Source organism: Myodes glareolus, chromosome 2 (assembly GCF_982192425.1).
Source record: "Myodes glareolus chromosome 2, mMyoGla1.1, whole genome shotgun sequence".
NCBI classification, from domain to species: domain Eukaryota; kingdom Metazoa; phylum Chordata; class Mammalia; order Rodentia; family Cricetidae; genus Myodes; species Myodes glareolus.
Genome location: NC_142027.1, coordinates 124,382,557 through 124,405,562, shown reverse-complemented (window position 1 = coordinate 124,405,562; position 23,006 = coordinate 124,382,557). Strand labels below are relative to the sequence as shown.

General features: G+C 46.6%; 1 protein-coding gene across 3 annotated transcripts in view; it reads left to right on the top strand.

Annotated features, from left to right (window-relative positions):
- Window positions 1-431: 431 nt before the first annotated feature.
- Cfap251 (cilia and flagella associated protein 251) overlaps window positions 432-23,006 on the top strand; it is a 96,532-nt gene continuing 73,957 nt past the window's right edge. For 2 of the 3 annotated variants that reach the window (XM_048447304.3, XM_085679345.2), the window contains exons 1-6: window positions 432-532; window positions 2,403-3,474; window positions 4,420-4,818; window positions 8,881-9,018; window positions 12,223-12,332; window positions 22,801-22,912. In XM_048447304.3, the coding sequence (XP_048303261.3) occupies window positions 2,419-3,474; window positions 4,420-4,818; window positions 8,881-9,018; window positions 12,223-12,332; window positions 22,801-22,912 (1,815 nt within the window). In that variant the 5' untranslated portion in view covers window positions 432-532; window positions 2,403-2,418. Of the gene's footprint in view, window positions 533-1,026; window positions 1,236-2,402; window positions 3,475-4,419; window positions 4,819-8,880; window positions 9,019-12,222; window positions 12,333-22,800; window positions 22,913-23,006 lie in introns of those variants that run through there. The other variant, XM_087903649.1, reaches the window with a different exon arrangement.

Below are 23,006 nucleotides of genomic sequence, written 5' to 3'. Positions count from 1 at the left end.
GGTTTCTCTGCAGCTTTGGAACCTGTCCTGGAACTAGCTCTTATAGACCAGGCTGGCCTTGAACTCATAGCGGTGCGCCAGTCTCTGCCTTTTTTTTTTTTTTTTTTAAACTTCTTTGACGACCTAGGGAAGGACTTCCGGACACTTCAGGGTTGTTATTTGTTTATCTGAATTTCTGGAGCATGTCCCCGTTTCCTCTGCCTGCCAAAATGTCCCAATATGGAGAAAATAACTTCAAACATGACTTCGTTTCATTTTGTCCAACTTCGGGGAAAGTCAGAACTTCCAGTGTTAGTGAAGCTCTTCTAAAGGCTCTCGGGAAGGCAAGAGGGTGAGCCGCTAGTCCGGAAGCCGGCAGGGGGCAGGCTAGTCCAGCAGGGCCTGTGACCACTATCCTGTTCCCTCCCTTTCCGGCCTGGGGCGCGTAGCTGTTGCCATAGAGACGGAGCTTGGTTGGCAACCGTCACTAGGGTTTGTGGAGTGAAGACGCTGAGCCGCTTGGGATTTTGAGGAACGAAGTGGGCGCGCCCCTGTAAGTGCAAAGTGGAGGGCATGGCCCGGGTGAGGGTCTCACTCAGGCAGGGCAGGGTTGTGGGACTTGGGGCACCCCAAAAAGAGGAAGTGGTGGTGCCTGGACCTAGTTCAAGGATAGACACACACACTGTCCCTGCCCTTCCCCTGCACTGCCTGGGCATAGAAGTTGTCCGGACTAGCACACTGGCATAGTTGACACTGGATCTCATAACAGCGCTTTTTCTTTTTTCTTTTCTTTTTCTTTTTGAATTTTCGAGACAGGGTTTCTCTGTAGTTTTTGGTGCCTGTCCTGGAACTAGCTATTGTAGACCGGGCTGGCCTCGAACTCACAGAGGCCTGCCTCGGCCTCCCGAGTGCTGGGATTAAAGGCGTGCACCACCACCGCCTGGCAGCAGCACCTTTTCAAACAGAAATAGAGTCTAACTCTGTCTAAGCTACGCCTCTCAGAGCCACAAACTTGTTTGGGGGGTTTCAAGACAGGGTTTTGCTGTAGCTTTGGTGCCTGTCCTGGAACTTGCTCTATAGACCAGGCTGGCCTCGAACTAACAGAGATCCGCCTATCTCTGCCTCCGGAGTGCTAAAATTAAAGGTGTGTGCTACCACCACCTGGCTCAAACTTGTTTTTTTGTTTTTAAAGAAAGATTGGGCAGGTCTAGAACTCACAGTGGTGCTCCTGCTTCTACACCCTAGAGGAATTACAGGTATGGCCCCAATCCTGCTACTCCCAAACTCTTGCTTGTTGTAGGGGAAAAATAAGAGACTGTGTTAGAGGAATTAAATTTTTTAGAAATTATTTTTATGTGCCTGTGCATATGGTCTGCATGCATGTCTACACACCATGTGTGCAGTGCCTGAAGAGTCCAGGAGAGGGCGTCAGATCCCCTGGCACTCGAGTTACAGATAGTTGTGAGCCTGTGTAGGGGCAGGGAATCAAACCTGGGTCCTCTGGAAAAGCAGCCAGAGCTTTTAACCACTGAGCCATCTCTCCAGCGAGAATTAATTTTTTTTTTTTGGAAACAGGGTTTCTCTATAGCTTTGGAGCCTGTCCTGAAACTAGCTCTTGTAGACCAGGCTGGCCTCAAACTCACAGAGATCCGCCTGCCTCTGCCTCCCAAGTGCTGGGATTAAAGGCGTGCGCCACTGCCGCCAGGCCAGAATGTGGTGAGATCACATGACAACCTTTGGGAGTTGGTTTTCTCCTTCCACCATGTGAGTCCTGGGGGTCTGTCTGCCTCAGGTTGTAAGACTTGGTGTCTCATCTACCCCCAGAAGACTTTCAGGCTTTTACCGTACTTTGTAAAAGCAGAGTTGCTTTTATCCCCCTAATACCTGCCCCCACTTTTCTTCCCAAGGTCTTGGCTGTATCTGTTCTGATCATCTGATGACATGTGTTGTCCCAGTCTTCAAATCATACTAGAATTTAGTATTATCATTTTTGTTTTTGCCTGTGAGCAAATTTGATCTTGGAAGGAAAAATGACTTGCTTCCTGTCACAGAACAAGGGTGGTGGACGTGGGTGTGGAGAGAACCTTTGACTGTAAAGCCCACACTTCAGTCACCAGCCCATGCCACTCTCTTATTCCTATCACTGGAGTTTTTGTTAATGTCTGCCTTAGGGAATATGAATTATCTGAAGTGAGTTAGAAGATGCTAAAATCATTCCTAGAAAGACGGGAGGCCTGGGAGTTAATATTTTAAAGATTTTTAAGATTCGAGCTGGCTTTCTTGAGAAGACGGCATGACGGGAGTAAAAAGCTCCCACAGGAAGGACCAGAGCTGCTGCTGTGTGCATTTCAATGTGTTAACTTATCAGGAAGCCGGGGCGGGAGGCAGAGGGCCTGCTGCTGAGTCTGTTACAATTGTTCTAGAGGAAACTACAGAAAGATGTCAGACGCGGAAGAAAGTGTAGAAACAGAAAAAGAAGAGAAGGAAGATAATCCAAGTCATGAAGAAGAAAGCCTGCAGCCAAGCCTGACTGGAGACACGTTATCATGGGGGGAGTCTCAGGAGGTGGAGGAGAAATGGGTGGAGGAAGAGGAACAGATAGAAGGAGAGGAAGCAAGAGGACAGGAAGAGAAAGGGGAGGAAGAAGGAGTGAGAGGGGAGGAAGAGAGAGGAAAAGAAGAGGAAATGAGAGGTGAGGAAGAGGAAATGAGAGAGGAGGAAGAGGAATTGGGAGAGGAAGAAGAGGATTTGAGAGGTAAGGAAGATGAAATGAGAGAGGAAGAAGAGGAAGTGAGTGGTGAGGAACAGGAAATGAGAGGTGAGGAAGAGGAAATGAGAGAGGAAGAAGAGGATTTGAGGGAGGAAGAAGTGAGAGGTGAGGAAGAGGAAATGAGAGAGGAAGAAGAGGAAGTGAGAGGTGAGGAAGAAGAAATAGGAGAGGAAAAAGAGGATTTGAGAGAGGAAGAAGATTTGAGAGAGGAAGAAGAAGTGAGAGGTGAGGAAGAGGAAATGAGAGAGGAAGAAATGGAAATGAGAGGTGAGGAAGAGGAAATGAGAGGTGAGGAAGAGGAAGTGAGAGGTAAGGAAGAGGAAATGAGAGAGGAGGAAGAGGAAGTGAGAGGTAGGGAAGAGGAAATGAGAGAGGAGGAAGAGGAAGTGGGTGAGGAAGAGGAAAAGAGATGGGAGGAAAAGGAGAAAGGTGAAGAGGAAAAAGGTAAGGGAATAGGAGTTGAAAAAGTGGAAAGTAAGGAAAATGGAGGTGAGGAGGAAGACAAGGAGAGGGGAGAGGAGGAGCATAAGGGGGAAGGGCAGGAAGGAAAAGAGGAGGGGAAAGAGAGGAGTGGAAAGGGAGAAGAAGAGGGAGGTACTGTCATAAAAGAAACCGAGAAACAAATTGGAAGCGCTGAGGACGAAGGAGCAAAGAAACCCCCAAAGCGACTCATCTTAGATGATATCGTCATCAGCTCTGAGTCATCCACGTCAGCATCGTCCCTGGTGAGTCCAGACAAAGTCATCCCCATCCATCCGGAAGCATCTGTTGTGTGCTTAGTGTATGTCGGGCTATGGGGTACAAAACCAAAGGAAGAGACAATCCTGGGGCTGGAGAGGTGACTTGGAGCTTAAGAGCCCTTGCTGTTTTTACTGAAGGCTTGAGTTGGGTTCCCAGCACCCTTGATGACATGTCCTGTAATCCAGCTCCAGGGAATCTGATGTCCTCTTCTGGACTCCTTGAGCACCTGTATAAAACACGTACACACATACACACCCCACATCACATAAACACATATGCACTCTAAAAAGAAAAGAAAACTACATGCTATGTACAGTAATTGTGAGATGCCAAGGAGGGTGGTCAATGCAAGCTTCCATGGCATGTGTACCTGACTTGGAAAGGGCCAATGGATTAGCTGAAGGTGAGACACACTTGTTCTGGGACCCAGTTCCTGTGATATAATAGTGGTATGTGTTTCCCACAGCCTGCCCCCAATGAAGAACTCAGTGCTGGTCCAAGGGTGGGATTCTCAGCACTAATTACCAGGGCCCACTCTATGGTCTTTGCTGTGTGGGCCTGCTGGGAGACCAAGAATTAACCTGAACAAAGTCATGAATTTCTTTAGCACAAAATGCCCCAGGTATGAGGCTGGAGAGATGGCTCAGAGGTTAAGCAGAGGTCCTGAGTTCAGTTCCCAGCAACCACACGGTGGCTCACAATGATCCCTGATGAGATCTGGTGCCTTCTTCTGGCAGTGCCGGCATCCATGAAGGCAGAACACGGTGTACATAATTAATAAATAAATTAAAAAACATATCCCAGATTTCTTTTGAACCACCTGTTATCATGAAGCTGGCTGATTGGGAATGGAAAAAGACCGGAAATGGGAGAATGAAGTAGCATTGGGTACTAGGTGCGGGCTCAGAATCTTTTGTTTCTATTTAAAGATTATAACCTCGGGAAGTAGCAAGTCGTCTTCACACTCCCAGAGTCCTGAAGTGAGCCAGATCTTCAGAGATAGAAGTACAAAAGATGAAATCACTGAGGCAGCTGCTGTAGAGTCTGAGGAGGTACAGATCGATTCTCGCAGGAGGAGGTCATCGAAGGGAGTTAAGAAGGAAACTGGCCAGGAGGCAGATGTTTCAGCCCAAGGATGGAGAGACCAGGAAGGTGCTGAAGCAGCACGGGAGAAAGCGGAATCCGGAGAACTGGCCTTCCTCCTCACAGAGGAAGAACGACAAAAATTATCCCAGCTCAAATCAGGGGGTCCCGAGGAGTCAATGGTGGCCACCTCCACAGAGGACACCTTGTTCCAGAAGGAGGAGGCCTCCAAGGTGTATCCTTTGGTGAGCGTCACAGTCTGCCATTCCCGGGCTTGGACGGCGCTGTGCGTGTCGGGGGAAGTTCAGTGTGTTTGTGCTTCTACGTGCATATGAGAACCTGGGGTGTCTTCTTCAGCCTCTGTTACTTTTGTTTGTTTTGTTTGCTTTTTCGTGACAGGGTTTCTCTGTGTATCCTTGCCCGTTCTGGAACTTACTAGGTAGACCAAGCTGGCTTCAAATTTAGAGATGGACCCACCACTACTGTTTTTTTTGTTGTTGTTGTTGTTGTTTGTTTTTGTTTTGTTTTGTTTGTTTTTTAAGATTTCCCATTGGCTTGAAATCTGAATTGTAAAGTAACCACCTGGCCAGTGACATCCACCTCCAACCTCCCAAGGCCCACCTGTCCCTCCCTCCCCAGCACGCCCTTCTGTCGTGCCTAGCCGATTTTGATCTAAACGACTAGATCCTGAGGACTAAACGCACGACTCTCAGTTGGCATCTCTCCAACCCAGAGAAACAAACAACCAACTTTTTAAATTAATGCTTTTCAGACAAACTAAGTCTTTTGAAGTGTGTCAAGAGCTGGGAGGTGGGGGGCACCCATGTCTTAGATCTGGAACTTGATGGCAACATCTGGGTTCAATAGCACTGCTCAGCAGGCCAGAAATTCCCGACATAGTTGGGCTGCTGCGTTGGCTATTTCATGAGGGAAATTCTACCATCTTTCCCTCTCTCTTTCTCTTTCCTACCCTCTGTTCCTCTCCTTCCTCCCTCTGCTCTCTCATCTTCCTCTCTTGACCCTCTTCCTTCTCAGACACTGCCAACCTTCTTCCTTCGTGTTGCCTTCTGCCCTCTTCTGCCTCCGCTAGGTGGAGAACTTTGAGAGCTCCCCAGACCTTCATCAGAAAGTGGCAAATCTCTGTCCTTGCTGCTGCTGACGTGTATCCCAGGGAGGCACCATCTGTGAGGCCCAAAAATATTGTCATTTGCCCAGCGAAGGAGAAGGAAGAAGAAGCCCCTCCCACAACTCTTTCCCCATCTGCTGCTTTCTGGAAATTGCTAGATAGGATTCATTCTTGCTTTTTGCTTTTGGTTTTTTTTTTTTTTCCTTTTTTTTTTCTGTCCCCTTTCCTGAGGATTCAAGTCTCTGGAAAATTGATTCTATGTAAATAATTTAGTCCTGACACAGCCTTTGTACATAGCTCACAGTAGATTTTGGTTTTTCTGTTTTGCTTTGAGACAAGGTTTTGCTATGTAGCCCAGGCTAGCCTTGAATTTATAACTTTCTTAGCCTCAGCCCCCTGAGTTCTACGATTATAGGCATGCACACCTGCCGGTCTTCAGTGATTCCACTATTCTCCGCCTTACTTCTTTTTCTTTAAGACAGAATTTATAGTGCATTTACTTGTGAGAGGATGTCACAGCTCCAGGGTACACGGGAAAGCCGGAGGGCGCCTTGCAAAAGCCGTGTCCCCTTCCCTTCACGTGAGTCCAGGGACCGAACTGCTGTCCTCAGGCTTGGCAGGGAGTGCCTCCACTCACTGAGCCGTCTTGCCCTTGTCCCACTAAATTTGTTTTGAGACGGTGCCTCTCACTTAGCCTGAAGCTCATCATTCCATTTAGATTGGCTGGCCAGCAAACCTCTAGGTTCCTCCTGCCTCCACACCCCTTTGCTGAGTCACTGTTGGAATGCCGTGAAGAGATACAACGACCACGACATCTCTTAGAAAATAAAGCATTTTCTTGGGGGCTTGCTTACAGTTTCAGAGGGTTAGTCCATGGCCATCATGGTAGGGAGTGGTGGGCAGGCAGGTAGGCACGGGGACTGGCATGGTGCTGGAGCTAAGAGCTTACATCCTGGTCTATCTGCAGGTAGCAGGGAGAGAAAAAGAGAGGATGGACCTGGACCTCAAAGCCCACCCTCAGTGACACACCTCCTCCAGTGGGGAGGCCTGGTAGCCCTAGCCCTAGCCTCCTAGTCCTTCCTAAACAGTCTGCCAACTGGGGACTAAACTCAGAAATGTATGAGCCTATAGGGACCATTCTTTTTCTGTTGTTGTTTTATTTTTCAAGACAGGGTTTCTTTGTGTAGCTTTGGGTCCTGTCCTGGAACTTACTCTGTAGACCAGGCTTGCCTTGAACTCAGAGATCCACCTGTCTCTGCCCCCACTCTCCACACTTAGTGCTGGGATTAAAGGTGTATGCCACCTCCGCCCAGCCCCAGTGAGATCTTTTTATGGCCCCTTGTTTTGTTCACTTGTCTATCCCAGGCTGGTTTCAAATTCACTATGTAGCCAGGGCTAATCTGCTTCCCTTCACCTCTGAAGTGCAGACTTTACAGACATGCACTACCACACCCGGCTGGAATCTTTCCTTTCTCATGACTAATTTGGAATTGACAAAATGAAATTTCAGGATGAACATGATGCTCCTTTTAGGATTACCAAGTCTCCAAAAGAGCAGTTTCATTTGCATAGATTGGCATTTTAGAACCAAGGCAAATATTAAGTAACTGTGTTCCTAGAAGGTGCAGCTAGAGACAATTATAATTACACAGTCCTACCACTCCCACCCACACAATCTGAGATCTAAACAGAAACGCAAGTTCCACGGAGCAGGCAGATTGGAAACAAGAAGTTTGGGGAGTGAACACCGCAGGAGAGAGACGTCACCGCACACGTCACCTGCAGTGTCTGTCTTGGGCAGAAATACGCGCTTCCTCCATTCAGCTTGCCAAGTTTTGTTCCAAGAAGAAAGACAGTGGTTGCTGTCTCCCAGTATAACTCACCATCCTCAGCCGTCTGCCATGCGACCACCAGCACTGGCAATGCTGCTTTTATGGGTTGGATTTTGTGTGTGAGAGAGAACAGCTTCAGGCTCAGGGAAAATCTGGATAGACAGTATGTAGAGTTTCTGCACATCCCTCTGTGCCACCACCTCCAGATTCCCCTTCCATTGCCAGCTTGTGTCAGCGTGGCACATTTGCCAGCACCGATATGCCACTGTTAGCATTACCATTGGCAGATGGCGTCAGCAGCCGGGTATGCTGTGCCTTCTGTGGGCTTTGACAGGGGTATCAAACTGCATGTCTGCCATTCCTGTCCACCCCTGCACACCTCCTGTGCACTCTGCCTCCTCCTCCAGAACCCTGGCAGCACTGGTCATTTTCCATGTTGTGGTTGTTTTGCCCTTTCCTGAATGTCTTGGTTTCTCATTTCATAAAATTCTTATTTTGCCTTTGCTCCCAGAAGACTAGATTTATTTATCTAGTATCTGTACGTGGTGCTGGTATTGGACTCAGGGCCTTGCCCATGCTTGGCAAGTACTCTACCACTGAAGTACGGAAAGCAACAACAAAACAACAACAGAAACACAAAACAAGGCAGAAGAATTCAGGCTGAATGCTTCCCTTTCTTATAAACCTGCTGGGTGGGTTTATTACACATTCTCTGTCCTGTGTTTCCAGGAAGTAATGGAATTCACCACATTAAGTAAGTCAGTCTGTGCTGGTACCAAGTGGGACTTCAGACCTGAGGAGTGGAGAACAGAAAATGCGTGTTTTGTTTGTTTGTTTTAATTTATTTTTTAAGAATTACTTTTATTTTATGCGCATTGGTGTCTTGTCTGCACGTGTGTCTGTGTGTCTGTGTGTCTGTGTCGGATCCCCTGCAGCTGGAGCTGCAGACAGTTGTGAGCTGCCATGTGGGTGCTGAGAATTAAACCCGGGTCCTCTGGAAAAACAGCCAGTGCTCCTAACCACCGAGCCATCTCCCCGGGAAGGAGTGTTCTATGTGATGTTAAAGACCCTCCCTCCCTGCCTTCCGCTCCCTCCTCCATTCTTTCATCTATTTATTATTGATTTTTTTAATTTTTAGAAAAGGTAGGATAGTCAGGATGATGGGGAGTGAAAGGCCACTCTTTAGCTATGTAGTGAGTTTAAGGTCAACCTGGGTCACGTGTGTTTCAAACAAATAAAAAGTTTTTTTTTCTTCGATTGTCAAAGTCTTTCTCCTCCAAAGGCAGGCGGGGGAGGGGGAGACGCAGGAGTCACAGCTCTGGCTCCCTGTGTTTGTCTTTGTCCTCCAGACCATGACCTGGTCCTTTGGATGGAACAGTTTCCTCCCTGTCTACTACCTCCGGGAGAACCAGAGAGTCATTCTCTACGTCTGTGCGCACACTGCTGTCATCTACAATGTCTTCAGGAACACCCAGTACCACCTTCAGGTATGCAGGCTTCGGCTCCCCGTGAACAAAAACACGGCTTCGGTTGTTTGTTTGTTTTTGCTTTTTGAGATAGGGACTCAGATACGGAGCCCAGACTGTTCCTCGGCTCTCAAACTTTCTGGTTTAGCCTCTGACGTTGTGGGACTTCAGGCGTGTGCCCCCAGTCCAGGCTGCGTATAGAATTCTCCCCTGGGCCCCAGGCTGACTGCAGTGCCTCAGTGTCATTCTTGCTGGCCTCTCCTTTTCCCAGAAAATTCTCCCTTTAGAGCAGTGGCTCTCAACCTTCCTAATGCTACTACCCTTTAATACAGTTCCTCGTGTTTCTGTGACCTCCCAACTATATATTTTTTTTAAATTTATTTATTTATTATGTATACAATATTCTGTCTGTGTGTATGCCTGCAGGCCAGAAGAGGGCACCAGACCCCATTACAGATGGTTGTGAGCCACCATGGGGGTGCTGGGAATTGAACTCAGGACCTTGGGAAGAGCAGACAATGCTCTTAACCTCTGAGCCATCTCTCCAGCCCCCCAACTATAAAATTTTTGTTTTGTTTTTCAAGACAGGGTTTCTCTGTGTAACAGTCCTGGCTGTCCTGAAACTCGCTTTCTAGACATGGCTGGCTTTGAACTCACTGAGATCCACCTGCCTCTTGCCTCCGAAGTGCTAGAATTAAAGGCGTGCGCTGCCACCACCACCAGGCCATAAAATTACTTTTGTTGCTACTTTATAACTGTAATTTTGCTCCTGTTATGAATTGTAGTGTAATATTTTTGGTGATAAAGGTTTGCCAAAGGGTCACCACCCACATGTGTCCCTGCTTTAGAGACACATGTTATGACAGAGGAGGTGGCTTGCAAGCTCCACACCTGATGACCTGCGTTTGGTCCCCAAGACCCACATGGTGGAAGGAGAGAAACAGCTCTCATAGGTTGTCCTCTGACCTCCACACGTGCATTGTGGCAGGCGTGTGCGTGCACACCCACACCCCTTCACACATACATAGACACACACACACACACACACACACACACATACAGGCACGCATGCAGGGATACACAAATAAATGTAATGAAAGAAGCAAAGGCTGCTGCCTACTGTCTGCCTACTGTCTGCCTACTGTCTGCCTACTGTCTGTCTACTGTCTGCCTACTGTCTGCCTACTGTCTGCCTACTGTTTGTCTACTGTCTGCCTACTGTCTGTGAATCTAATCAGTGCCCAGTGCCCAGTGGCAAACAATAGTTGTTTCTAACATTTCAAGAATTGGAAACATCTGGATTTTGTACATTTCTGCAAGAATAAAGCAAAACAAGACAACTGAACAAACGAAAAACATGGCAGCATAGACCGTATCCCCAGAGGTGTGATGAGCCATGGAGTACGGCTGCTCACGGGACACAGGCTGCTCACGGGACACAGGCTGCTCATGGGACTCAGGCTGCTCATGGGACTCAGGCTGCTCACGGGAGGCTGCTCATGGGATGCAGGTTGCTCATGGGATGCAGGTTGCTCATGGGATGCAGGCCCACAGCCACTGAGACTCTGGTACTGTGCTGGAAATCAGGTGTTAGTATGCCCTCGTGACAGAAGAGGAAACAGGCTCAGAGTGTTCCGGTGACCTGCCCAGACTGCAGACTGCATTAATATGCAGTCTCATTAATCTGGTCTCAGGATTTGGAAGTACTCAGGAGGCCTCCTGTTCTTCCCTTGCTTCCACAGTGGTTCTTAGTTCACCCCTTCCCTGGGTGTCCTCTATGCCTGCCTTCCTCACCCTGCTTGCTTCCTGCATCCCTGTTGGTTTGAACCCTTTCATTGTCATTATTCCTACCCAAAAGTCCTGTTTCTGAGCATGTGCTATCCTGATGTTAACCTGGTTACTAGTCATGTGTTGTACTGTCACGAATGTGTGATGCTATAGGACCTTCTGGAGTCAGTGCTAAGATCAAAAGGTTCACGAAGGATTTCCCAAGCACCTAGGCAGTGCTCAATGTGACCCCGGGGATGCAACCTGAGGAATTTCCTTTCTGATAAAAACAGTGAGTGAACAAGTCCCATTGAAGCTGGATTAAGCATGTGTCACCATGCACAGGAATCACAGAGGGAAGGTGGTTGGGATGGGCTAGCAGCTCAGATGGGTGTAGCGCAACCCGCAAGAGACTAGCCATGCCAGTGCACAACGAGGGCTGATCTCGACCATTTGTTCACAAGGTAGTTAACCCTAATCACTGCTGAGCTTCAGATTGCCTGTGGCAGTGAACAAAACTGACCTCGCCCCATCTTCATGAACTTCCCAGTCTGTGATATAGACAGGCATTGAAGCTGGGCACATACGCAGATGGGCACAGAGTCAGCATTCAGAGGAGATGGCAAGGTGCACTAAGGAAGCTGGGATGTGAGAAACCTTAGGTTGATTAGTGGGGCCCTAGAAAGTCCTGTTTCTGCTGAGACCTGAAAATGAACCAACAGGACAGTCTGGGGAAGAACCTTCCAGATGGAAGCAGCTTCCAGGGCTAAGGCCTTGTGTGTAAGGGCCAGAGAAGACTGTCAGGGTGACTGGTACAGATTAGATGGCAGGGGAGGAAAAACGGGGACCAGGTCCTACAAGAATGCTGTCATCAAGCTGGGCAGTGGTGACGCACGCCTTTAATTCCAGCACTTGGGAGGCAGAAGCAGGGGTGAGTTCAAGGCTAGCCTGGACTACAGAGTAAGTTCTAGGACAGCCAGGGCTACACAAAGAAACCCGGTTTTTTGAGGGGTGGGGCAAGAATGCTGTCCTCTTTGAGTATGTTTCTGGAAGATTCCTTTGTTTTGTGGGGAGATGACTGGGATGTTGAGACTGGATCAGAGACCAGTGACTTGCGGAGTCAATGTTCAGTGATCTGAGGTTAGTAGTGTTTGGGGGACGAGGCCAGCAGGGAGTTCAGAGGTCCTGGTTGAGGTGACCACTTAACTCCATCCCTAGGGAGGACCTAATCCTTTGGTGAATGCAGCTCCTTCAGCTTTGCAGAGGAAGAGAAAGCTTGGGAACCCACCCCTAACCCGACCAGTGATAGACTGACCTCAGGGAGGGCCGGTGAAAGTGGTTTTCCAGGCAGGCAAGCTTTTGGAAAGAGCTCAGGGCTATGTGGACCCAGCCCTCCTTGAGGGCCACAGTAGGGCCCTGTCCTGATTGTTTCTAAAAATGTCTTCTTCTTATCCCTAGGGCCACCCTAATATCATCTCCTGCCTCTGTGTCAGTGAAGACAGGCGCTGGATTGCCACAGCAGACAAAGGGCCAGACTGCCTCATAATTATATGGGACTCCTTCACAGGGTAGGCTCTGTGTGGGCGAATCTTTCTCACCTAAATTTCTGTAGAGGATTGGTCACTGTGGCTGAGAAGGGGCTAAATAATGGTATTGCCAAGAAACTTGGTTTGTTGGTGGCCCAGAATAGACTGGACCGAGGGAGGGTCACAGTAACCCAGCTCACGTCAGGGTGGAGCATGCACCGGATGTCAAATCTGTCACAATCAGGAACCTTACCTCTACGTCAGATACATCAGATTTTCACTGAGGTTCTTTTTTCTTTTGATACAGGGTCCTCTGTAGCCTTTACCTACAATGGGTCCCCTCTTTTCTGTCTCTCTGTGTATATGTGTATATAGTTTTATGTTGTATGTATGTTTAAATAGTAGGAGTTTACTTTCTCACGGATCTAGATGTAGTGAGACACTAGGTGCCAGCAGTGTCTCTGGGACTCTGCAGGAGACACTATCCCAGGCTGCTCCCCTTGCTCCTGCCGGATGCTGGCAGTCCACGGTGTTCTTTGGCATCTGGTCTCTGCCCTCCATCTTCTCATGGCTTTTCTCTGCCTCTGTGCCTCCTCTTCTGTAGGACATGGATCTCAGAGCCTTCCTAGCCAACTGTATCTGCAAAGGCTCAACTTCTTTCTTTTAAAAATTACTCTCTCTCTCTCTCTCTCTCTCTCTCTCTCTCTCTCTCTCTCTGTGTCTCTCTTTGTCTGTCTTTCTGTCTCTGTTTCTCTGTGTCTCTCTCTGTCTCTCTGTCTTTCTTTCTGTCTGTCTCTCTTTTCTCTGTCTCTTTGTCTCTGTTTCTCTGTCTCTGTCTCTCTGTCTCTCTCTCTCTCTCTGTGTGCATGTGTGTACACGCCATGGCCTACATGTGAAGGCTGGAAAACTTGCAGAGTGTGTTCTCTTCTGTGGGTCCAGGGGATCAAACTCAAGCAGCGAGAGTTGCTGGCAAGTACCCTTACTGAGTCATCTCACACGCCCCAAAGACTCTGTTTCCAAATGACATTGCTCTTCTAGGATTTCCTAGATGCAGTTTGTCAACCCTGTTTACCTTGCTCTGCCCACCCCTCAGGGCTGCTGTGCATGTGAAGCTTTCTTCAGTCCCAGCAGAGAAGGGCTCTAGGCTCCTGCAGGACGTAAGGCCCTGGCTTGTTTGGGGGCGTCGGTAACAGTTGAGTCAACATGAATGACAGTTAAGCAGGACTTCTGTACAATGTCCTAGGGTGGGGTCCACAGGGCTGCGGTTAGGTCCTGCTACGCAATCACCAATCGTCCCCTGAAGTGACTTCCTGTAGTGACAACAGCACTGCCCTTCCTGTAGTGACAGCAGCACTGCCCTTCCTGTAGTGACAGCAGCACTGCCCTTCCTGTAGTGACAGCAGCACTGCCCTTCCTGTAGTGACAGCAGCACTGCCCTTCCTGTAGTGACAGCAGCACTGCCCTTCCTGTAGTGACAGCAGCACTGCCCTTCCCGAGGTTGCTTCCTCCAGCTTCTTCTCAGGTTCTCATTCTGGGCGTCCCATAAACGTGGGCAGTGGCGACAGGCTGCCATGTTGTTCTCGGGACAAGAGACAGTTGTCACCACAACCCTGTCCACACCTCTTCCTCCTAGTGGGGAGGCTACACTATTCCCAGGCATCTCCTGCTAAAGTGACTGGAAGTCTTGTGGTGTCTACCTCGCGGATAGCTTCTTTGTCTGTCCCCACATGCTAGACTGTTCCTAGCTGACTCCTCAGGTTCATTCCAGGACTAATCATCTGTTGAAATGGTTTATTTTTAAATTTTATTTTGAAGGTCTTACTCTGTAGACCGGGCTGGCCTGGAACTCACAGATGTCTGCCTGCTCTGCCTCCCAAGTGCAGGATTACAGACCCTACATGATTTTATTTTTCTATTGTAAAATATAGACAACTTAGAAGTCACCATGTTAACCATTTTGTTTTATTTTTTATATTTATTTATTTATTTATTTATGTGTGTGTGTGTGTGTCTGTGTCTGTTCGTCCATCCATGCCACAACACATGTGGGGTTCATAGATACGAGTGGGAGATGGGTCTCCCCTTCTATGTGGGTTCTGAGGGTGTTGAACTCAGACTATCAAGCTTGCTAGCAGGTGCCTATTCCCACCGAGCCATCTCACCAGCCCTATTTTATTTTTATTATTTATTTTTAAGGTTGTTCTGAGACAGGGTTTTAGTATATAATCCAGTCTGTCCTTGAACTCACGCTCCTTCTGCATACTGGGGTCCTAAGTGCGCACTGCCATACCCAGCAGCCATTCTCAAACATATAAGCCAATGATATTAGTTACACCACAGCGAGCTGCTTCCCGGTGGATACTGGCATCACTGCAGGTAGCACTGTGTCCTGAGCAGCTCCCACCCTGCCTCTCACAGCTCCTCTGATACACCTGCCTTCACAGATGTGTGCATTTCAGACTTCCGGGAATGGAGTCACGCAGCATGTGGGCTTTGTGCTTCTCTCACGGGCACAGCACTGTTAAAACTCATCCCTGTTATAGCATTCCAGTTTTTTTGGTTAAAAAATTATGTAGAGCCTTTAGCAATGGCTCAGTGGTTAAGAGCATGAAGCGTTCTTCTGGAGGACCCAGGCTCAATCCTCATCCACATGACAGCTCACAACCACCTATAACTCCATTGCTAGGGAGTCCTACGCCCTTTTCTGGCCTCTGGGGACACTGTACACACATAGTGCACAGACATATACACCGGTCAAACACCCATACACAAACACACAAGTAAGTAGTTAAATATTAATTTTATGTATGTACATGAGAAGTCATAAGAGGATGTCTGATCCCCTGGAAATGGAGTTACAGATGTTTGGGAGCTGCTGTGCGGGTGCTGGGGTCAAGCCCAGCTCTTCCGCAAGAGCAGCTAGTGTTTTAGCGGCTGAGCTGTCTCGCCAGCCTTGTGCTTCCTTTCAAATTCCATTGGCCACAGTGCAACAGGAGTGAGGCGTGACTCATCACTGAAGACATTTGTCACAATTTTAATGAAAAACTAAATGAATTATTTGAGCTGAAAATTGAAGTCTGCACTGGCCGTCACCACCAGCCACGGTGCTTTTTCCAGGGCTAATCAGTCTGCTGCACTTCCTTCTAGAACATCTGCTAGATTTAAACACAGTCAGGCCTTCAGCATTTTCTGCACAAGATTTTGTACTGTCATTTCCCAAGAATAAACCTGATTGTGTAGCTCTCCTCTGGAAGCTGCCGTGACCCTGGCTTACAGAGAACACGTACGCACCCTACATCAGAGCCACGAAGACTCTTTCCTCAAACAGGGAGCTGTCCCCACTTGCATGCCTGAGGTCCCTGTGGGCTGTGTAGCCTCCCACATTTTCTTTCTCCAGAGGCCCTGTTACAGCCACTGTGAACAGTCCCCGGTGTCACAGCAGTGTCAGATGACTGGGACAAAGTCCATGCTCCACCGAAGGACACGGGCTCTCTGTCATTCGAGAAGCTTCAGCTAACTAAAATGCAGCCCTAAGCGTTCACACGGCAGGGAATGGCAGCTCGGAGCTCACAGTGGGAGAGCGGCTCTCAGCACTGGAGAGGTGTCAGGTTAAACACAGAGAAGACAGAGCACTTAGCTCTGTACTATTAACATGCATAATGACCCAAAAAGTTTGCTCAGAGTTTCCGGGCTGTATAAAGTTTAAGAGAACTTGATGGATCAGGGTCTCTAGCAGATTAGATTTGATTTTAATTGAATTGTGTCGCTAATTTAGGCTCCAACCTTAAATAGAAATCATTTTAGTTTTATAAACAGTGTTAGAAATACTTACGAAAACTTAAGGTTTACCATATTTATAGATACATTTATTAGATTTATAGGAATTACTCAGTATTGGTAAGAAATTTGTTTCTTACTTAAACCACAAAAAAATCTTGACTGTAAAACTGGATATATTATATTTCCACACCCATCTTAATTTTTTTTTAAGGTTAATAGCTAAATTTGTGTAGCTGTACATTAATCAAAGCTACATAAAGGTGACTGCAAACAATATGCCCCATTTATAAAGCAAGTAGGGTTTGAGACAGTGGCCTCTTAGGTAGTCTAGGGCGACCTGGAATTCACTGTGCAGCCCAGACTAGCCAGATGTTCAGGATCGTCTTGTCCCAGCCTCCAACTGCTGGGCTTACCGATGTTTACCGCCACACCCAGCTAACCTTTTGCTATGGTCATAGCTGCAGTAGGAGGGACTGAGCCTGGGGTCACACACATGCTCTGTGGGTCCTCCATCACTGAACTCCCTTTCCCTGAGTAAGACTTTTAAGTTGAACAAAATCCTTAAGAAAAAATAATGTTTTTCTTTAATTTGTCACTTTAATAAAGAGAATATTAATTCTAAGACCAGAAAAAGACTCTGGATAATCTTTTATGGGCCATAAGTTATCAGGTCGAATATCATAAAACTCAAACCAGGCACCAAGCTGTAGGCGGACTTTCTCTGTCCCACCAGCTGCTTCCCAAATAACCTACGCAGAGACTAATTATTAATTATAAATGCTCAGTGGATAGCTTAGGCTTGTTGCTAACTCTTACATCTGAAATTAACCCACATTTCTTATCTACATTCTACCATGTGGTGGTACCTTTTCTCAGTATGGCATGTTCATCTCCTTCTTCCTCTGCACCTGGCTGCTGACTCCACCCTTCTTCCCTGAGTCTTCCCTGCCCTCAAAATCCTGCCTAGCTATTGACTATTCAGGTTGTTATTAAGTCAATCTGAGTGACAAATCTTCACAGTGTACAAAGGGATTATACCACAGCACCAAGCTGGGCTACAACAGTGCTCTGATCTAGCTGGGAGCCCATGTCATAAACGAGAAAGCAGTGGTGGGTCTTGCCATGAAGGCTACTGTCCACAGAGGCTTCCAAGAAGAGGCACTGCTAACGATGCCCCTTCTGTTCATAGATTTTTGCAGACATCTGATGTGGGATGTCCTTCTGTATATGTGTTTCTTTTATTGGCTAATGAATAAAGCTGTTTTGGCCTATAGCAGGGCAGAATATAGCTAGGCTGGTATATATATATATATATATATATATATATATATATATATGTATATATATATATATATATATATATAGAGAGAGAGAGAGAGAGAGAGAGTAGGCAGAGTCATAAAAAATGCTAGAACCTTACCCAGTAAGCCACAGTTTCATCACAATACACAGAATAATATAAATGGGTTAATTTAAGATATAAGAGCTAGGAATATGAATGAACCATTGGTCAAACAATGTTGGAATTAATATAGTTTCTGTGTGATTATTGGGGTCTTGACGGCTGGGAAACAAATGAGCAGCCTCCATTTACGGATGGAGCCAACATGGACCAACTACTGAGAGAGCTTGGGAAGGAATTCTAGACACAAAAGAACAGAGTTAAGCGTGGCTTCTTGGTAGCAGCATTTTCTCAGGTGGGCTCTGTTTGCTGGCATCAGGCAGAGGCGTGATTCCTTTAAGAGCAGGCTTCCTGACTCAGCATTAGTGACAAAACTGCGTGACTTCTTTAAGAGATGGCTTCCTGGTTCATGCTGGCAGCACAAACTCTGCTCTTTCGGGAGGTTCTTAACTGTGGTTTGTGAGCAGCATGCCACTAGTTGCTTAATGGTGACATAGACCCGCTGCATCCCTAGAGCTGGAGTGGAGAGCATGGCTTGCAGAGGTGGTGACCATGCCTCCGTCGTGTTGGACTGAGCAGAACCAACAATCAGAGCAGCCTTGGTCCTAGTCACATCCGCTTAGCAGGAAAAAAAGGCACTTCTGGTCAGAAAATGATTATAGATACGCAATAAAGACAGATTCAGATGAAAATAAACCTCTAAACAAGACACAGTGTGTAAAAATATATACATAGACTTGGGAGAGAGAAGAAAAGAGTATAGACAGTTATAAAAAGAAATAGTTTTAAAAATGAAATAAAGTCTTTAATGAGACAGTAAAAGTAACATAAAAGAGTATAAACAGTCATAGATTAAAGGAGTAAAGAAAAATAAACCACATAAAGATGGAATATACAGAGTCTGGATTATGTATATTATTGTGTTTTCTTTCATTCTTTTGACTGCAGAGAAACATTTGATTCTGGGGGCTGCTAAGCTAAACCAACATATATATCTTAAAGGTATCTTGACTTCAAAATTTGAGTCTAAGTATATGTTACTTTGGAAAAGAAGTTCTACTTTTGTTTCCACAGAGGATGGGAACTTGTGGAATCCTTCCAAGCTAATGTGGTTTGATGGACCAAGACCCCTGAAAGGTCACTGTGAACACCTCCCCCCCAATACTTTGTCCAACAAACAGCAGGAAGCAGCTTGGAGAAACCAATGCCCAAATTCCCAAAATGATTGTTTATAAATGTTTATTTTCATTTAAAGAGGGATGTGATATAGAGATGGATACTTTGCATTGGTACGGATCTTGGTCTATTGATACAAATTTAAGGTTGATTTTGTTACACTTTATATATTTCTGTTCTTGTTTAAGGTATTGTGTTTGTGCAGCTCATTTAAAAATGTAATACATAGTTAAGAAATACAGATTAATCAGATAATATCATAATCAAACTTTTAATTATATTAGTTATGTTTTCTAGATATACAGAGATATATTTCAATTAAATAGATAATCTTCAACATTTCAAAGGCCTACCAAATATGGCATTTAAAATATTTTAAGAACTTAGACTTTTCTTGACAGTGAGACATGTCTGCTTCTGGCAGCACCAATCTACTTCAAAAGAATGATGGGCATCAAAGACGCTCCCTATGGGGTTTGCTAGCCATTTGGGCAAGAAACTGTTCTTGTCTGAACAGCTTGATGGTGTGCTGTATGAACTTGACATGCAAGACCCACGGAAAAGTGACTGCTGAATTTTTCAAAAGATGGAATAGTCCTTCAGGGTTCCTGTTTCACAGAAGGCGCTGCCAGACATTCTGCAGGACACAGAAGAAAGTGACTGACAAACTGCCAATATAGATGGAACAGATCTTCAAATTTCCTGCTTCACTGAAATGTCTGCCAGATATTTAGCCTATGGACCTGTAGGCTAAAGACTAGATGCCCCAACGTTACAAAAGAACTTTGTGTGACTGTCCAGGTCATGAGATGTCTCTGTCAATACTAGAGTTTTGGAAGTTGCTTTCAATGCACTTCTTGTTTGCTTAGGTAATATAGCCTTCTGGAGTCTTTGAAGAGTGGAAGACAGATAGTTATAGTTTTCCTTAGTTATGATAAAAGATAAATTAGATATGAAACTTTAGATTCACAAAGAGAGGATAAATGATAGAGTATTTTCCTTAATTTGCCTAATGTAAATGGACTAAATATTATAAATATAATTCTTGCTTAATAACTGTTTTGTATATGTAATTTTACTATGTTAAAGTTAAAACCTTACTTTTTATTTAGACAGAAAAGGGGAGATGATGTGGGATATCCTTCTGGCTAATGAATAAAACTGCTTTGACCTATGGCAGGGCAGAATATAGCCAGGCTGAATATATATATATATACACATGACCCTCTTGCTTGGGTCAGTTTTCTCTCAGGGTCAAGTTGGATGTTCTGTTTCTTGCAAGGGGTAAGACCCACTCTGCCACTGTGAGCTCCGTGCTGCCATTCCCTGTGATATGAAAGCTGCCATGTGAACGTTTAGGGCTGCATTTTAGTTAGCTGAAGCTTCTCGAATGACAGAGTCCGTGTCCTTCAGTGGAGCTTGGACTTTGTCCCAGCCAACTGACACTGCTGTGACACCGGGGACTGTTCACAGTGGCTGTAACAGGGCCTCTGGAGAAAGAAAATGTGGGAGGCCACACAGCCCACAGTCTTGCTGCCTCTCTATCCCCTCCCCCAAGGTTAAGTCAGCGGCCTCCCAATCCCACACACTTGTTCCCGTCTTGTCTGGCATTCGTTGATTCCCATCGAAGTTTACATGTCACCTCACTGAATTCTGTGTGTGTCAAGGCTGGGAAGGAACTGCGCTGTTGTGATGTCTCGACAGGGACACAGCGTAGGAGTGTGGAAGAGAAAACAGGAAATGTCTCCTCACTCACACTGGTCTCCAAACCAGGACCCTGATGTGTAGTTGGGAATCTCTTCCGGGGTTTACAAGGCTGAAGGAACACGCATGCCCACACGACAGAGCAGGCTGTGTTTGCCTGTTCTCACTTGGATTGTTTTTTTCCCCCACATGCTTTTGTTACTTATTCAGCTCAAACCTCATTTTAAAATGTTTTAATTGTGGTCTGGAGAGATGGCTCAGTGGGTAGGAGCCCTGCTGTTCCAGAGACTTCCGGTTGATTCCTGGCACTCTCCTGGTGGCTCACAGCTGTCTGTAGCTACAGTTCCAGGGAATCCAATGCCTGTTCTGGCCTCCGTGGGTGTCAGGCTCACATGTTGTACACAGACATGCTTGTAAGGGAAACAGCCGTACACATAAAAACAAAAAAATAATTACAGGAGAATGTTTTAGTCCTGTCTCTACCAGCAATTGCATGTTAAAATATTTTTATCAATCCATTTATTGGGGAGGCACAGGTGTGCCATGACTCCTGTGGAGGTCAGAGGACAGCTTGTGGGAGTCGGTTCGCTCCTTCTGCCATGTAAGTCCCTGGTATCAAACTGAGGTCATCTGGTTTGGTGGTCAGCATTTCCCCCCCCCCCCAGTCTGTTGGGAGGCAGAGCATGGTGCCCCGGAAGTCAGAGGGCACTGGAACAAAGCAGTTCATCTCATGCTGTGCTAGCCAGGAAGTACACAGGAAGGGGCTGGGACACGACCCCAGTGACTACTTCCTGAAACAAAGCCACTTCCTAGTCTCCCTCACCCTTGTGTGTGTGTTGGGGGGCGGTTCCATATGTTGGTGGCCAGAGGTTGACTTTGGGGAGCTATCTTCTATTACTCTCTACCTTATTCACTGGCACAGGGTCTCAGTTGAACCCAGAGTTTGCCAGTTTGACTAGTTTAGCGAGCCAACTTGTTCTGGGGATCCTTGTCTCTTCTTTCCAAGCCCTAGATTAACAGGTGGGCCACCACACCCACCCAGCATTTGTGTGCACGTTCCGGAGACCAGAACTCTGGTCTTCCTGCTTGCAGCAGTAGGTGGTTTAACCGCTGAGCCATCTCCCCAGCATGACATTCCAGTTTCTACCCTCACTCCCCCTACTATGAATTGCTTCAGGGATTAATCCATTGATGAGCATAAAGCCTTCAGGATTCAGTCACTGCCCCAAAGCCTATCAGCTGACAGCCAGGGCTTTGTGGACACTGCAGATTCAAACCTTACAGCATCCTTCCTGTCTGGCAAAAGGGCCCTGCATCAAATCAGCACCAGGAACAAGCGACTGAACGACCAGAATGCTCCTGAAGAGAGTACAGAGCACACTTCCCCCAAGTTAGGCCTGTTCTTACTGTTGAGGTGAAGTTCAAGCAGTGTACAACTGGGCACCTGAAAGTACACAGTGAGGATTGGCATTCGGTCACAGTGTTGACTCCCCCCTCCCCCGCCCGCCACACACCCGGGCAGTTGCCAATCTGTTTCCTTTCTGTGGCACATATATGTGAACTTTTGTGTCTGGCTTCCTGCCCTAGTGTCACGTTCTCAGGGTGCCTGTGTTGTGGCATGTGTCAGTGCGTCTTTTCTCTTTGCGGAAGAATGCATAGTAATGATGCTTTGCTCATGTATCAGAAATGAATAAAAATGAATTAATTCAGCTGTGCCTACTAGCTCATAACTGTAATCCCAGCACTCAAGAGGATCATAATTTTGAGGCCAGCCTGGGCTACAGAGCAAGCCCCTGTCTAAGAAACGAGATGACCTAGCCTTTAAGAGGCTACTTGTGCTGAGTTCAGTTCTTAGCATCCACGTCTGGCAGGTCACCTGCTTGTAACTCCAGCTTTATGGGATCCGATGCCTTCTTCTGGCCTCCACAGGCCATTCACGTACATATATCTGTGCGCACATACACATAATTTTAAAAATAAAATAAATATTTAAAAAAGAATAAATTGCCAGGTGGTGGTGGCACTCAAGAATACAGAGGAATTCCAGGAATACACAGAGAAGCTCTGTCTCAACAAAACAAAACAATACAAGGACTGGAGAGATGGCTCAGAGGTTAAGAGCATTTATTGCTCTTCTAGAGGTCCTGAGTTCAATTCTCAGCAACCACATGGTGACTCACAATCATCTGTAATGGGGTCTGATGCCTTCTTCTGGCCTGCGGGCATACATGTAGATAGAACACTGTATACATATTAAATAAAATAAATCTTAAAAATATATGTAAATAAAAATAAATTATTTGGACACGAATGTTAATTAGACATGAACATTCTTTTGCTTAGAGAGATCATACTTTGTTATGTTTGTGGAAGGTTCAGCCCTGCCGCAGCCTCACTGGGAAGCCAGGCATCCCTCGGCAAGTGCCGTCCCTCTGTCCTGTTTTTCAGAATCCCAGTGCACACCATATTTGACAGCTGTCCAGAAGGTAATGGCATAAGGTCGATAGCCATCACCCATGACGCCAAGCTTCTGGCTACCATCTCTGATGCTGAAATCCAGGTAAAGTGGCCTTTGGGTAGACCTCTCTGAGCTGGCCAACATTGCCAGATGTCTTTGCAGCCACCTCCGTACAGGCCACCTGGTGTGTGTGTGT